Source organism: Coffea arabica, chromosome 10c, assembly GCF_036785885.1.
Source record: "Coffea arabica cultivar ET-39 chromosome 10c, Coffea Arabica ET-39 HiFi, whole genome shotgun sequence".
Taxonomy (NCBI): domain Eukaryota; kingdom Viridiplantae; phylum Streptophyta; class Magnoliopsida; order Gentianales; family Rubiaceae; genus Coffea; species Coffea arabica.
In genome coordinates, this window is record NC_092329.1 from 2,164,104 (window position 1) to 2,180,835 (window position 16,732).

General features: G+C 38.3%; 3 protein-coding genes across 3 annotated transcripts; 2 read left to right on the forward strand and 1 right to left on the reverse strand.

Moving 5' to 3' along the window:
• Positions 1-1,144: 1,144 nt before the first annotated feature.
• Positions 1,145-3,797, forward strand: LOC113713036 (lysine histidine transporter-like 8). Its single transcript, XM_072069419.1, has 5 exons — positions 1,145-1,663; positions 1,840-1,973; positions 2,214-2,653; positions 2,848-2,979; positions 3,121-3,797. The coding sequence occupies exons 1-5, from the start codon at positions 1,248-1,250 to the stop codon at positions 3,607-3,609; spliced, it is 1,611 nt and encodes a 536-aa protein (XP_071925520.1). The 5' UTR covers positions 1,145-1,247; the 3' UTR covers positions 3,610-3,797.
• Positions 2,687-6,926, reverse strand: LOC140016133 (uncharacterized). The gene is made up of 3 exons (XM_072069420.1): positions 6,278-6,926; positions 4,122-4,366; positions 2,687-3,851 (listed from the first exon to the last, which is right to left on the reverse strand). Exons 1-2 carry the CDS (start codon positions 6,388-6,390, stop codon positions 4,159-4,161), a joined length of 321 nt encoding a protein of 106 aa, XP_071925521.1. The 5' UTR covers positions 6,391-6,926; the 3' UTR covers positions 2,687-3,851; positions 4,122-4,158.
• Positions 6,927-11,540: 4,614 nt separating this feature from the next.
• Positions 11,541-12,782, forward strand: LOC113712167 (uncharacterized). Its single transcript, XM_027235456.2, has 2 exons — positions 11,541-11,959; positions 12,092-12,782. Exons 1-2 carry the CDS (start codon positions 11,723-11,725, stop codon positions 12,530-12,532), a joined length of 678 nt encoding a protein of 225 aa, XP_027091257.2. The 5' UTR covers positions 11,541-11,722; the 3' UTR covers positions 12,533-12,782.
• Positions 12,783-16,732: the final 3,950 nt, after the last annotated feature.

Sequence of the window (16,732 nt, forward strand, 5' to 3'; positions counted from 1 at the left end):
CTGCATTGGTTTTGAATAATTCGAGTCTGAGTATTGTCGAATCCTTTTTGGGGGTGTTATTTTCTCCATTCACCAGATTCGAATCCTTTAAACTTTATTTAAAGGGTATCATGCTCCTTGGTCCTCTGACCCGGTGCGGTCCTAGCAACTACTCTGTCCTGGGCAGCAGGGATGGAGATCGTCTCAATTCTCAATTCTTAGGTAAGTTCACCCATGTATGGTCGCTAACACCTCAGCCCACGTATCCTTCATCACTTTTCTGGACTGGACCTGCATAATTCTTGCGTCAGGCTATGGCATCATTACCGCAGACGTTAGGACCCTGAGGTCATCCATTTTCAGGTTCAAAGTGTTGAAACTGATCTCTTAATTGATTAATTCACTTTTCACTTAACCGCAAAGGGGTTCCTTATGCATTAGGTAATCCAAAACTTACAGCAACCATATATATATATATATATATATATATATATATATATATATCATCCTTAACCCACTAATCAATATTCTTTACGGATCATCTGGGTCCGAGGAACTTAAACAACAGCCATCAACCCCTGTATTCCACCACCATAATGCTGCCGAAGTATTTCATTCGTGCTGCATAAGGTATAGTGAGTTAAATAACGAAATATAAGAAAAAAGTTGGTTCAACTATCTTGTATTCTTCAGTCTACTTAGTGTTTATTGGTACGTACAATGTGGAAAGAAAGTGCCCTTAATAAACAACTGAGTTTCACTTCAATTTGAATAGCGATCATTGAAACTTCCTAGCAAAGAGGCACCATATTGATTGGATAAAAGGATATTCTGGTTCCCAAGAACAGTGTAGCCAAGAGAGTGCAACTTGTGGGAAATTTCCACCAAGCCCTGCTGATTAATTAATCTTCTGATGATATTTATCTGCTTATCTGCATGATAGACCACATACGCTCCTCTGATACAAGCAGACATGCTTTATGACTCGTTGAGCAGTGATTGCTCGTATTGCTGGCCTTTTTCAAGTCTTTTAACCGGCAGCCAAGCCATTGTGCGGTTGGTCAAAGAAGCAAAAGATACCAACTTTATTCCCGCAGCATGGTAGCATCCACATCGACCAATACATCGATCAAAACTCCCTTTAAATGGTTCTATATATATCCTACCATTGCTCCAACAAATCCTACGACACAGGCTCTACATCAAAGACCAACGATACTAATTACGTGAGGAGAAAGTGAAAAGAGAGAGAGACTCCTGGGCCAATCATGGGTCGAGCAGAGCTGGTAGAAGTGATCTCAAGCCCCAGCCCCGATATTCAAGAACCTATTCCTGGAGTACTTCCGGCAGCCTCAGTATCCCCAACATTTGGAGCAATCCATTCACTTTCCACGACTGAAACTCCAAACCATGGAATTAACGGAACCCCGCCTAGGACCCCTAAAAGCCCTTTTGCCGCACGCATTATGACCCCTTTAGCAAGCCCCATGAAGAAAGCCATTGAAAGCATGCAAGGTTGCCTGGAAGAAATAGGTCATTTCACTAAGCTTGATCCTCAAGAAGCATGGCTTCCCATCACGGAGTCCAGGAATGGAAACGCCTATTATGCAGCTTTTCACACGCTTAGCTCAGGGATTGGAGTACAAGCTCTTGTACTCCCTCTTGCTTTTACAGCCCTTGGTTGGTGAGTTAATTAAACGTTAACATAATTTGGTTGGATGGTGACTAACACTTGAAAAAATTCCACTTCTTTTAAGTTAATTCCCCAGTATATATGGTACTAGTATGTGTATTCTTACCACTACTTTTTCAATCTCGATCTGATTAAGTTCCTAATTATGCATGCACTACTAATTGCAGGACCTGGGGAATCATTTGTCTATCGCTGGCTTTTATGTGGCAGTTATACACATTATGGTTATTAATCCAATTACACGAGTCTGTAGCGGGGATGCGATACAGCCGTTACCTATGGCTCTCCATGGCTGTTTTCGGTCAGCATCAGACTACATCCTCCTTCATGAGTCACAACTAGCACTATTAGAAAAGACCAAAAGCTTAATTCTGTTAATCCTGCCACAAAAATTAAAGTTGAAAAGACCAGTATCACTAGAACCACATTACCTTTTTTTTTTTTTTTTTTTTTTTAATTACCTTACTTTTCAAAGTACGCAGTGAAAGATCGATGAATCGGTAACTAAAAGATGATTGATTTTTGGGCCGGGGTGCTGCAGGTAACAAGGTAGGGAAGCTTTTGGCTCTATTTCCGACTATGTATCTATCAGGAGGGACTTGTGTTGCACTAATAATGATTGGAGGCGGAACCATGAAGATGTTTTATCAAACTGTTTGCGAAAGTAGTAGCGGAGCCACCGACCACATCACCCCGCTGAGCATGACCGAATGGTATCTGGTGTTCACGTTCTCTGCCGTAATTCTGGCTCAACTTCCTAATCTAAACTCCATAGCCGGAGTTTCTTTAATCGGTGCAGTCACAGCAGTTTCTTACTGTACGATTATATGGGTGGTGTCGGTTGTCAAGGATCGGCCTGGGAAAGTCTCTTATGAACCAATAGTGTTTAAATCTGAAATTGGTAGAATTTGCAGCATCCTGAACGCCCTTGGGATCGTTGCATTTGCCTTCAGGGGCCACAATCTAGTCCTTGAGATACAGGTTTTGCTCTATTTGCAACTCGAATAACTGTCATTGAGAATGGAACATGCCTCTATATATATATATAAGAAAACATAAATGGTACTAAGAGTTGGACTGTATCCTTTTGAATTCCGATATGGTAGCAAGTAGAAAGGTGTGTGTTGTGTTGGGCACTGATCTGTTCCTACTACTATGTTGCGTTTTCAATACAGGGTACGATGCCATCCAGTCTCAAGCAACCCTCACGCCTGCCAATGTGGAAAGGAGTGAAGTTCTCGTACCTCATCATTGCCTTGTGTTTGTTTCCTTTGGCAATTGGCGGCTACTGGGCTTACGGAGACCTGGTACACTCCAATGCCCCTCTTTGGACTTGCTACTCTAGCAGTACTAATCATCCTTAATTATGTCCTCCTGCATATATTTGTCATCTAAAACTGCAATTTTTGAACGAGATAAGTACTGATTCTGGTGTGCTCTGCCGCCAGATACCTTCCAACGGTGGGATAATGAGCGCTTTGGACAAATACCACAGGAATGACACGTCAAAGGTGATTCCAGGGGCGACAAGCCTGTTTATCGTCCTCAACAGCTTAACATCATTCCAAATATATGCAATGCCAGTCTTCGACAACCTTGAATTCAGGTACACCAGCAACAATAACAGGCCATGTCCGTGGTGGTTGAGGGCAGCATTACGAATGTTTTTTGGGTGCCTGGCATTCTTTATAGCAGTGGCTCTTCCCTTCTTGCCGAGTTTGGCAGGGCTGATTGGAGGCATTACACTCCCAGTAACTTTTGCATATCCCTGTATAATGTGGATTATGACCAACAAACCTGTAAAGCATAGCGCAATGTGGTACCTTAATTGGTCACTTGGAAGCTTGGGAATTGTTTTGAGCATTCTACTGGTCTTCGGTGCAATATGGACAATAGTGACGCAGGGAATTGAGGTCCATTTCTTTAAGCCCCAATGATCTTCAAGCATCGCACAGACGGTCTATGTATCACTCAACTAACAATTTGAAGACCTCAAACCTCATGTAGAAATCATTTAAACACCAATTTCTCCGCAATGTATAGAATCCAATCCTCATTCTCAGATAGAGGTCATGCATCCAATATTGCAAATCAGGATTCTATTCCAAGGATACTGGTTGGTGTATTCCATGGACATCAAATGCCAATGTTTAACAAGTAAATGGTATCAAACAGCTTCCTACATGACAAAGCAGTACAACCGCCAAAATGTGCAACGTCAGTGTTCATGGGACAAGGGTGCTAATAGAACCAAAATCCGTGCTTGATGGCACAAAATTAATTTAGGGACAGAACTTCAACCAAAACAAATCAACCTCCAAACCCAGCCGTCTCATGGTTAAATAACAACAGGAATTTATACTCTTAATCAGCTACCTCAAATTCAGTTACATGGACCAAAATAACTGATGGTAAAAGAATGAGAAATACAAAGGTTAAAGATTCTCACAATTTACAGAGTCAATGTTGACCACTTGTAAGAACTGTTACATTGACAGCGGAAGAAGCATCCTTCGCTTCTTTCTCCTAGCCTGTCTTACTTGTTTGGTAATCTTCATGCACAGAAGCAATAGTAACGTAACACATAATAAAATAAAAGCAAGCCTCAGTTGTCTGAAGTATAACGAAACAGCTGAGAAAACCAGAAATGCTAAGATCACAAGCTCCCAAATTACAAAGACTACAACATCCACCCTGCAAAATATCAGAGAAATGAGATCAGCTGAGTACAGGGTTATCCTTAAGCAACAGTTGCTGCACATTTAGAAATAGAAAGTTTTTTGCAAACTCATAAGGAAAGAGGCAGGAGGTGTTGCACACGAGAGGGAAATGAAGAACATTAAAAGCATAAGCCAGAATTATAATTGATCAAGTTGACAAAAATGGTGTGCATATCGCTGTATACATAAGAGAAAAATCCTTTATAGAACCCAAGAAGATCAAATTTCGGCTGCTTCTAAATCTTCAATTTCACTCAAAAATGGCTGCTTCTAACTTTTTCACCGTAAAAGGCATAATTAAATGCCCCCCGGGTGCCCGGGGGGGGGGGGGGTTTAAAGGAAAGGTACATCCAAAATTCCCATACACCTACTTCACATACAAAGCATACATTCACTCATTTAGGGTGGCATCATCCCCGTAATAGTATCCTAATATGAGCTTAAAGCCTTTTCTTTTTATCTCCAATTAGGGTGCAATCAGAATCTATACGAGAAACAGCACACACTGTGCTTTAAAAACACATGGACATGCAAATACAAACAAATGAACCACACAATTTGATGAATGCAAACACATAAACAACATAATCCAGTTATGAAAAGCATGGCTTTGCTCACTGCCTCTTCCTAGAACTCACTTCCCAATGGTTATACATGTCATTGACACTACCGTCAACATCCACTTACAAGCAAACACTTGGAGACTGTAACATAGGATAATTGCTCCAAAAAACATGCTACAAAGATATTGGAACTAATTCACAGCCTGAATTGCTATTATGAAGAGATAAATACACATTACTAAATATAAAAATACATTTAAAAAAGACCTTTTTTTGGACAGGTTGTGGAATTCCTTATGTTTAATAAGCAGAGAAAAAGTTAATAACAAGGAGAGGATAACTGCATTCTAGATTAACAATAAAGCTGAACATATACGACAGAAAGAATTATATACCAGGTCTATTAATTAATGTGACACCATTGCATTCAATCTCGCATCCAAATTACCAAAAATAGCACAGGATCATATTTAGTACCCAGATTTTGCTGGCTTTATTTGTAGAATTATAACCAGAGATCGCATCCAATAAGAGTTAATGAAAGAATAACAACCTTTTCCAGACAAAAGAGATGTGGCCAATATTCAAAGGAAACATTTCAAGAAAAATTCTAGCTGACAACATCATCATAGCCAAAATGAGACGGTCTACCTGCAATCGCTACACAAAGACACCCTAAACTAAATATCCATACATGCCTCAACTATCCAGAGGTGTTCGACGGATACACACTTCCAAGTAAATCATGATCCTAGGGAAGACCATTTAGTTACATCTGCAGAAAGTGGTTCCATTTATGTGCATTCAGCTGGAAAGTATTCCATGGATCAGAGTTGTACATTCATATCAACCCGAGACTTTCTTTCAGGGTTGAGAAAAGAACCCAAAATTCCATATCAGCAGAACAAAAAAGCTCAGGTTCACTAAAAGCTATTAAGATAATCTAATTTAAACCTTCAACTCAGTGCAGAAACCAACCAAATTTTGTCAATTACCAACGCATCTCAAAAATATTAAAAATCGATAAATTGGAGAACTTTAAACCTAAATTCAATTGGATCACCGAGATGGCAATTGACTGACAAGATTAATCCCTCGGAAGAACCAAATGCCCCAATTAAACACTTCTCTCCAATTAACTTTCAACAATTTTTGCCAGATGCTAAACATTTTATATATCCAGAAATCTTAAACAATTTTAACAAAAGGAATCTTCCACGATGATCTTAGTGATCTGATCACGAGACACAAACACTAAAAATTGAATTTGAATGAGCTATTTCAAAGAAGAAAAAAAAAAAAGGAATTGTGGAGATGCCTACCGGGAAGAAGAGAGATTAGAGGTGGAGGAGAAGAAAGAGACGGAAGCCCAATCGTGCTTGGACCGAATCTGGTATTCTCTCAGCTGCTCCGCTAGATTCGATCGCGTTATCATCGCTAAGCCGCCTCGGCTCCGCTCCGCCCCGTCCCGCCCGCCGCCGGCAATTATAATTTAATCCTCTCCCACTTGTAATTCGCCCTTTCCAGTTTCTTCTTCCACTTCAAATAAAATTACAAATATAGGAACCGTGTATATAGACTGTTGTATTGTGTGTTATAGCTAGTTTGGGAGTTCAGATTTCAAAGGAATAGAAAAGAAAGGAAGGGAAAGGTGGACTTTTCACGTTTGGGAGATTTAAGTGAGACGGAAAAGAAAAGAAACGAACGGATCTTGAAGAGAAGCCAAGCGCTGCTACAGTGCAAAATTTTTCTGACCAAAACGGGCGGAAAGCGAAGGAAAACTGGTGGAAGCTTACAAATTTTTTTTTTATCCTTTCTTTTCTCACATAACTTACCCTTTCTCTTCTTTTCTTTTCTATCCTCAACTCACAAACTAGCTATTAAGTGTGTAAATGTCCGGCAAAAAAAAAAAAAGATTTTTCAAAATTTGTTTGTTTTTCAATCCGTCCCAGAACCAGAAGCCGATGGACGGACGGCTGGACGAATGAGAAAAAAAGGCCAAATATACTAGTATTCAATTTTTCATTTTGGGAGACATTCCTATGCTTTTATTTTTTTTTTGGGATTAATTTATTAAACCATTGGATATTCCTGTCTTGTAATAGTACCCGTAATTTTGTAACATATCCAATTACCACGCAAAAAAAAAAAAAAAAAAGTCTGGAAGCTGACGACGAGCAATAATACTACTGTACGATTAAAACAAGAAAGCAAAATTGGAAAGAATTGGTTGGAACTTGGAATTCGGAAGTTATTTTCTTTTATTTCGATACTGAATGTAATGAAGCGAAAGTTTGAGCCCGTTTTCTGCGATTAATTCCATTTTTTAGGCGGGACTTATGAACAGCCCAGTAACATTTTTGGCTTCCAACTTAAAGTCGTAGACTCAAAATTAATATAACCTTTGGCCCAATAAAGAAACTCAAAACTTGGCCTTTGGGCTTTATCCATTGAAGCTGACGACGAGCCATGCTAAGGAAGAACAGATTTCTGACCTGTGGAAAATAAAATATATATGTATCCTACCCCGCGCGAATTAAAAGGAGAAAGTCTGGAGTCTAAAGTCTGAGGAAGGACTTTTGTTCTATTACGTGCCTGAGACGAGATAATTAGACCAACCCAAAACCAACACGGAGACTTATGAAAAAACTTTAAAAGTATCACTCATCTTTCTACTAAATCTAAGATGAAAATAAGCCGGCTTGGTCAATTATCGAGTCGCTCAATCGTGAGCTTTTGAGTTAATTCGAGTCCAAAGATATGAAAACTTGTCAAGCCTATAATATTCCATATTTATGCATTACTTCGATATTTGTTAGAATGAAATTATTTTATCCCTTTCAAATTTATCATATCTATTGTTTATTTTTACTTTTTTTCTACAAACGATGAGACAATAACAAAAAGAGCTAATAACAAAGAGAGACAACTACACCTCATTTCTTTTTTTGCTGTGTCTATGAGCTACACTGTGAAATCATTTTCCCATTCTATATCACTAACTGGTCTGAAAGCATATTATGCTAGCACATGACTAGTTACATTTCCTGACCTAGGTACAACGGAGAAGTTACGTTGTTCAACATCTTGCCTTAAAGTCCTCAATATCTTCCGAGATTGTTGCAATGTTCCTGTCCTGTACATCGCTTGCTATAGTCTGTTCTTTGCAGTCTAATTGGACTTATATTTTAGTCCACCCTGAGTACTGGGCCACCATGTTTTTAAACTCGGACCGGACCGGCCGGTTCGACCGGTTGAACCGGGAACCGGAGACATGTCCGGTCCGAGTTTGTTCAAAAACTCGGGTGACAAAGACTCGGTCAAAACCGGTCAAAATCCGGGTTTGACCGGAAACTTGGAACAACCGGGAAAACCCGGTTCTTTTTGAGCATCCAATTTCTGCTATTTTTACCAGATTTTTTTTTCTAACATCCAATTTCTGCTATGTTTCTACCAAAATTTTCAGCATGGATATCGATCCTTGAGTGCAGATTCGACGGCAACAGCAGTGGTATAGTCACATATGGCTATTCTAACACAAATATTGAAAGATCTAAAGTTAAAATTAAGAGAATTGAGAAAAAAAAAAAGAAGAGAAATTGATGATTTTCCAGATTGTGTCTAGAAATCATTTATAGTTGAGCCACGTTTTCCTTTGGCAGACCCAGCTTCAGCATTTGACAGAAGAAACTTAATGTGAGTTGATGATTCTCGCCCAACAAAAAAAATAGTGTTGATGATTTTCATGTGATAAATAGAAAAGAAATGCAAAGATATAGAAGTGAAAAAGGGACAAAAGAAAAAAAAAAAAAAAAACAGAAGGAGGAATGCGTCTGGACTCTGGAGAAGAAAGGACGGGATGGAGAGGACGATGACGGCCTATGAGACTTTGAGGGAAAAAAGAACGGAAAGATCTAGGGAAATCAGCTTTGGGGTTTCAAAGTTTTGTCAATTTTATGGTTTGACCCCTAGAGTGATAGAAAACTGTAAACATGCCTAAAAATCTTTATAATTTATAGCTTCAGCCCTAAATTCTAGTATTATTTTTCAAATAAGCCCTCTAATTTAGTTCTAACTTCTAAACTTGTTGAATATGATTAAATGATATAGATTGCTACTTGACTATATTACTTTATTTGTATTTTCTTGTAAAATATCTTAGAACCACCAAATATACATGAACATACCTTTCTCAAGATTATTACATTTTTAGAAATTTTACATAGCATATTAATTTTTAAAATTAAACATATTTATGACATCATGATGACGTCACCCGGTTCTTAAATGGGTTCAACCCCGGTCGAACCCATTGACCCCTGACCCCTGACCTCGACCGAGTCATTGTCCGGTCCGAGTTTCAAAACATAGATGGGCCATCAATAATGCACTTCTCGCCGCTAGAGCTTCTTGCTTCTCCCCTCATGCGTTCTATTGTCCCTTTTGCTCTTATTATTTTACCAGTCCAATTCCTGGCTATGATCCCTTTTCATGTTCTTACCATTTGAGCGACTATGGCTGCATCCATATTTATCTTGATCACACCCTCATTTGGCGGTTTCCAACTCCCTTGTGTTGATGTTGTAATTCTGTTGGTCTGCTGTTATCCTTGCCTGTTTCACCAACCATTTTACATTCCATCCCTTCCTACTAAGCTTTTTCTGCACTATCCTGCCCGCTTCATAACTTGAATACTCAAATACCATTTTGTTTCTTACTTTAGAAATTGCTATTGCTTATTTTTACTTGAGTTCGAGCTTGAGTGAATTTGAATTTGGTAAATTAAGGTCTTGTTTGGATAGCAATTCTTTCAAAAAATAATTACTATGTTTTTTATGAATATATTTTCCAATCACATTTTTACCTCAAATATATTAAATTGTTACAGTAATTTTTTTTAACAAAAAATTCAAAAAAATACAATCCAAACAAGACATAAGTAAGACTTGACTTGATTAGGTTAGGGCCCGAGTCGACTCAAATTGCCTGAAACTCTAACTAAATCCACAATTAATACTGTGCTTAACGTTTAGAATTCTCAAATTCATATTGTGCATAAAAAATATGAGTGGGAAGTGAGGAACGAGCTAAGCGTAAGCAGGGCAAGTGGGCTGTGCTACAATTGTCCATACCCATTGCAAACTTGTGACACAATCAAATCAGATTAGCCAACATTATTAATTCGGTTTGAATGGTCTCTTTCCCGGTTCGATCAGAGTGCGTAGCCCCTACAACTCGTTACTTGTTATTATCCAATCTCCAAAGAAGAACTATGAAGCATCACCAACGTCAAACCGACCACCTGTCTAAGAAGTGGGCCACCCAGCCTGTGAAAGAAACGGCAATCCGTGGGACGGGAATTGGAGCCCACCGGATAGAGATCAGAATAAAGAGAGAGAGAGGCTCATCCCTGTCACCCGAATTGTGCATCTCGAAACAATCACGGTCCAATAAATTCGTGCCACGTCTTCACTTTCGGTTCTCACAGCTCCCAACCCTGACGTTCCCCAAAGTTATCCAATCTAGGCCGACAATTCGCGGTCCCACATAGTACAGCCTCTGACGTTCCTATCCTACGTGTTACCTCTCCATTCGCAGTCTCCGCCACCTTATTACAGCGTGTCTTTCCTGGACCTTTCTAGTTCCTACTTTCTTCTTGGCATTTTCGTCAATCAATCAATTGTCGCGTAACGAACACGGAACCATCTTAGGCGTCTGATAAAATTGAAGTGTGAAGGACAAAATATGAAATTTAAAATTTGAAATTTTAAAATCTGAATATATTAAATCACTAAGTTGATAAATGTTAAATTTCATATATATATATATATATATATGTATAATTATATATTATGTTAAATGCTTGATAAATAATTTATCATTTATTTTTTGAAATAAATTTTATCTAAAAAATTTAATATCACTTACTTAGGTCTTATTTGGATTGCATTTTTTGGACTTTTTCGTAAAAAAAATTACTATAATGATTTGATATATATGAGATAAAATGGTGATTAAAAAATATGAACATGAAAAACGTAACAAATTTTCTTTAAAAAATTGGAATCCAAACACACCTTAATATAAATGTCTATTTTTGAAAAATTACTATAATGATTTGATATATATAAAATAAAATGGTAATTAAAAAATATAAACATGAAAAACATAACAAATTTTCTTTAAAAAATTGAAATCCAGACACACCTTAATATAGATGTCTATTTTTGAGCTCATGTTGAGACAGATTCATTAAATTTGAGCGTTGAATTGAAATACAGGGTAAAACTTATACCACGTGTCAACCTCACGGAGCGAGTGAATGGATATTGTGAACTCCCGCGTCTATGGGTGAAACCTGGCAACATCTTTATTCGCATTGCTTTAGAAAAGATCATCATATGTAAGCCCACGTCGATTGTCGGTTACACTTGACTTGGTGTAGTTGATTGGGCTTTGGAGCGGCCTTTGGGCTTCCTTTTTTTTAATTATTATTTATTTAATAATTATTTAATGTTTCAATAAATTAATTAAAGCTACCTTAGTCGCGTCATGTACGTGTTAGCCTTGGCCATCGCTATAAAAATGGCCACTTTCCTGTGGCCAATTGCAGCTCAAGTTATATATACCACCGTTTTCTTAATTCCATCGGCCATAGTTCTATTTGATCAGTTTTCATTCATTGAGTAACCAACCTTTTCAATAGTTACCCCTTGATTTTTTGCTGTTTCCTGTTACATTCTGCTTTAAGTACATCGATCAGCAAAATGGCCGAGTATGATCAGAGTAACATCAAGGTTGAGGAGGGATCAGCTGTTGAGGCCACGGATCGCGGACTCTTCAACTTGGGCAAGAAAGTGGAAGAGAAGAAGTGTGATCAAGGACAGGCCATCTCTGCGGAGTTTGATGAGAAAGTGCGTGTTTCTGAACCAGACAAGGAGGAGGAAAAGAAGCATGGTGGTCTTCTCGAGAAGCTCCACCGATCTGGTAGCAGCTCCAGCAGCGTAAGTTTTCGTTCTCCTTTCCATTTTTATCATCATCCCATACGCTTCTTGTTTTTTTTAAAGGTGTTTGGTGTGTGGAGGTTTCATTTTTCAAAGGCTAGCTAATACAGAGGCTTTCTGATTGTTTTGCAGTCAAGTGAGGAAGAAGTAGAAGAGGGTGGTGAGAAGAAGAAGAAAAAGAAGGAAAAGAAGGGTTTGAAGGACAAGATCAAGGAGAAGATATCGGGTGATAAAAAGGACGAAGAAAAGGTTGAAAAATGTGAGGAAGACACGTCTATCCCAGTTGAGAAATATGACGAACCGGCCCATGCAGATGCTGCTCATGAACCAGAGGAGAAAAAGGGCTTCTTAGATAAGATCAAGGAGAAACTACCAGGTGGTGGTCAGAAGAAGACTGAGGAAGTCGCCGCAGCAGCAGCACCGCCTCCTTCGGCAGAGTGCACCGCCACTGAAGGTGAGGCCAAGGATAAGAAGGGATTCTTGGATAAGATCAAGGAGAAGCTTCCTGGCTACCATCCCAAGACTGAAGAAGAAAAGGAAAAGGAAAAAGGAAAGGAGGCTGGATGCCATTAATAAAAGAGCAAAGCAAATTAATAGCAGCTTTCCAGTGTGTCATAATTTTGCATTTGGATTAATACATTTTGGAGTGGCAATGATCTTTTTATTTTATTTTCTGCTTTTTGGGGGTTCAGCCGCGTACATGTATTCAAGTACTTTGTGTGCTTATGTACAAAAGTGAAGTTTGTGTTTGATGTTAAGATTCACGTCAGTATCGTCGATTGTTTCTGCCCGGCGGATTAATGTATCCCTTGGATTTGATCAATTTCCATACCCACCGGTTGTCTGTGGTCCATCTTGGACGAGTTTCAATTGCAGCAATTAACCACCAAAACTCGAAATTTTATTAACAGAAAACGTACAATAAATAGAAGTTGGATTTGATCGCCACCAAAGTACTTTTTGTTACTTTCTCCTGTCTGCCCACAACTTGAAGAAAAAGGAGGAGTCTTCTTGAAGCTTGTAGCGAGCGGGTGGCTTTGATCTTGTGGTGGGGGCCGAATGTGGGCTACATTAACGGGTTTGGTGCATTATTCATTGAATGAATGAAAGACTTTACATGAATGGAGGGGGGGCTAAAGTTCAATTGATAACAGCATCCGTTCGAACTCGTAATTGAGATATAAGACGTGAAGATATGTTTTGCATTAGGCAATGGCACGCGGCATCGTATTAGGAAACGCCCGATGACACTGACCTGAGAGGGCAGCAGACAGATAAGGTACGCATTCCATCTCAACGCCAGACCTCTCTCCTGTCTCCACGACGCTGCATCTTATTGCGAATGGATGGATCTTACACTTTTCATTTCTCCATTTGGTCAAGGAAGAGTGCAAAAAATTAATCCGTGATATGATTAGGCTTTTTAACTTTTCCAATTGATTTAAATTAAAAAAAAGCATTAAAGTTTGATGCACACTTTATTATGGCTGAAATATGAATCAGGTACTTGATATTTGAATCAAGATTGGCTTTTTGATAGTTGAATCAAGGTTGGCTTTTTGATAAGAGTTGGTTTGAATGTCGTTCGACCATTAGTCAAATTAAATTTAAACAACGTTTTACATTCGATAATTTTGAAATTCAACTAAAAATTTATTTGAAATGGATTCGACAATTAAACAAATTGAATTTAACTAAAAATTTAAATATACTAAAATAATTAAATAAATTTAAACATTAAAATGCTCGATTTGATACCTTTACGTTCATGAGCTTGTTCAATTTGATTAGATTCGCTTTGGAGGAAGCATGTAAACATGGAGTTCTGGGTGCGCACATGTTTAATCACCCGGAGGAGAAGGCGCAACAAATATTCAACAAGTGTTGGTTTGCTATTGGACCCCGTTGGAGGTTATCGTTGAAGTTTGTCGACTCTGAAAAAGCTCACTCCTGGAGGACTACATGTAAATCACTAAATTGTTGTAATAATTTATCGCCTATCCTAGAGGTGACAAAATGGGCGGGATGGGCGGGATTTGCTTGGGTTTGAGATGGAACCGAGTCATATGGGTTTGGGCCCAACCTTACCCATATGTGTTTTGGGACTAACTTGGGCGGGATCGTTTTGGGATGGGTTTAGATTGATCCCGCCCAATACCCAAATCCATTTTCTACATATTTTTTTTCCTTTAATTCATTTTTTATTTTTATATAATTTTTATATTTTTGATTTATTAAATTTCTTTTAGTTTTATTAAATAAACATGCAAGTGCTTTATACTCAAGATTCCCACAAAAAATTGGATTAACAAATAAAGGAAAAGATAGATATACAGCCATATTCCAACATATATCAAGATGGCCAAGGTCCTTAGGATGTTGAATATTTATCCTTATCATTGTCCAAGGATGACAGGTCTAAACTAACTGAAATGCTGGAAATTCTTGTGGATAATGACTAGGAAGACTACTAGATTATATTCGCTGGTATGACTATAAAAATTGTTAAAGATAATTTTTGAATCTAAGATTCCGTTTGGATTGACTTTTTTTTCAAAAAATAAGTTTTTCAAATACAATATTACAGTAATATACAATAACTCAAGAAACATCCCATCCATATTAATATATCAAATATTTCAAAAAAATTTTATAGTAAAAATTTTTCATATACACTGCTACAATAAAATATTTCAAAAACACCTACCAAAAACAGCTAATCCAAACGGAGACCTTGCCATTTGAGCCCAATGGGTACCCAAGTATTTCCCATCCTTTCCCATTCATTAATGGGTATAGTTGGGATGTGTCCCAACTTAAACCCAATACCAAATTATAATACCCATCCCGCCCAAAGTTCCTTTGGGCATGGGTAGCCCATTGGGACTTGGGACAAATTGCCAGCTCTAGCCTATCCTTACTCTTTTTTTTAAGCTCATACATCTGAAATTTATTACTTTCTTCAATTCGACCCTCCAAATTGTGCTTTGTCAGTCAGTTTGGTCCTTCAACTGTGCTACATGAAATGGTACAGAGTCTGAGATCAGTGAATCTGCTTGTCCCGTCTCCGGCATCAATAATGGGATTTTTGAACATCTTGGATTTGACAGGACGCGCACTCTTTACGGTCAGGCAAGAGTATTGGAAAAACTGTTGCCTCCTGGGTATACCTCATGAACGTCGACCTCCGCAACACTTCCCACTACCTTCAAGTGCAAAGCATTAAAGCAACAGAAAAAGGTGGAAATAGACAGTGGGTTTGTTTGGATACACATATTATTCCAAATAATATTTTGCTTGCATCATAAACACATTTTCCTACCCATATTTTTATATTCCCAATCAACTTTTTATCTCACATACATCACATCACAAAAAGTGCTACAGTAATTATTCCAAATAATATTTCAAATAATACCCTATCCAAACAAACCCAACTGTGATTCATGCGCCCGCCCGTAATTGTAAAGAAAAACCACCTCTCTGAGTGAGGAAGCCAAACTCACTGGCCAAAAAAAGGGCTGGACACCCCCTAAGTGAAAATAATAATAATAATAATAACTAGTGTTCATGCGTAACAGGTCGATCCCGCCTAAGGATGTCAGCAATTTTATCACATCGGAATCGAACACGGGACCTCACCGTAAAGACGGGCCTACTAACCCCTGCCGCACTACCCGTGAGGGCATCTAATATGAGAAGCATGATTGTAGTGTCCAACCATTCTTTACTAAGAACACTAGTTAATATTAATTCTGAAATTTTTCTTCAGATTCCGGTACTCAATTTCCTACCCGGTTTGGAACCCAAGTTTTTTGGCAAGTTTATCTGTTACAAATTTTTTAAAAATTTTAACTACAGTAACCTCAAAAATTTTTTTTGAAAAATTTTTTTAAACTATACACTTCAAAATATTCAAAAATTTACACACTTCAAAAATATTTTTAAACTTATACAGTAAGTTACAGTAAAATTTTAGATAAACACCCAATAAATTCAATTCCAAACGGACCCTAGTTAGTTAAACAACAAAAAACAGCCATTGTGAATATTACTGTCAAACTCTGTAACTTGCCCAAACAGCGTCATGACCCAACATTCTTGGAAAACATGCCGGAGAAACCTGCAAAACAAGAAACGTAAATGGGAAATCAAACTCCCTTCTTTAATTATGTTAACTTCCTCAGCAAGAAACCAAACAGTAAGAATAGGGGGAGCTAGCCAGAAAGACGTGGACAAGACAAGAGTAGAGCACTATACCTTCTAGTCTCCAGAAGGTAATGTCCCTGAAACAAATTAAGGGAGTCGCATATGACTTTAATGCAAACTTCCCGAGATATAGACGGTGCCACTATCATCACTTCCTCTATCACCAGCGGCTTCCCTGACATGAATGTCCTGAATCTTCCCTGACATGACCGTCAATTGATCACATATGTTTTAGTAGTAATAAGCAGTACCATTATACTTTGCTATTTAGAACTTAGTAATGCACAGTGCAAACATAGTTACCTGTTTGAGATATACCTCCGCATATCTTATGGGTTTGCCCGCCGTTTTGCTGAATTCATCTTGTCAGCCATCCATTGTAACATCCTCCATTGTGTGTTCTGGGCGTGCTGACTCAACTGTACAGCTGCAGTATACTGAGCGGCGCACATGAACATGACAGTGAGTATTAGCTAATCCCTGCAATTTATAAGCAACACAGGAAGTGAGTAGGCAGGCGGGTAAACGTCCGGGGTGGTTGGGATTTTGCTTGTGAAAGATTAC

Coding starts and splice junctions, on each gene's coding strand:
- LOC113713036 (XM_072069419.1), top strand. CDS start 1,248: ATGGGTCGAGCAGAGCTGGTAGAAGTGATCTCAAGCCCCAGCCCCGAT. Junction 1,664..1,839: donor GCTTTTACAGCCCTTGGTTG/GTGAGTTAATTA, acceptor TACTAATTGCAG/GACCTGGGGAATCATTTGTC. Junction 1,974..2,213: donor GCTCTCCATGGCTGTTTTCG/GTCAGCATCAGA, acceptor GGGGTGCTGCAG/GTAACAAGGTAGGGAAGCTT.
- LOC140016133 (XM_072069420.1), bottom strand. CDS start 6,390: ATGATAACGCGATCGAATCTAGCGGAGCAGCTGAGAGAATACCAGATT. Junction 4,367..6,277: donor TCTAATCTCTCTTCTTCCCG/GTAGGCATCTCC, acceptor GATATTTTGCAG/GGTGGATGTTGTAGTCTTTG.
- LOC113712167 (XM_027235456.2), top strand. CDS start 11,723: ATGGCCGAGTATGATCAGAGTAACATCAAGGTTGAGGAGGGATCAGCT. Junction 11,960..12,091: donor CTGGTAGCAGCTCCAGCAGC/GTAAGTTTTCGT, acceptor ATTGTTTTGCAG/TCAAGTGAGGAAGAAGTAGA.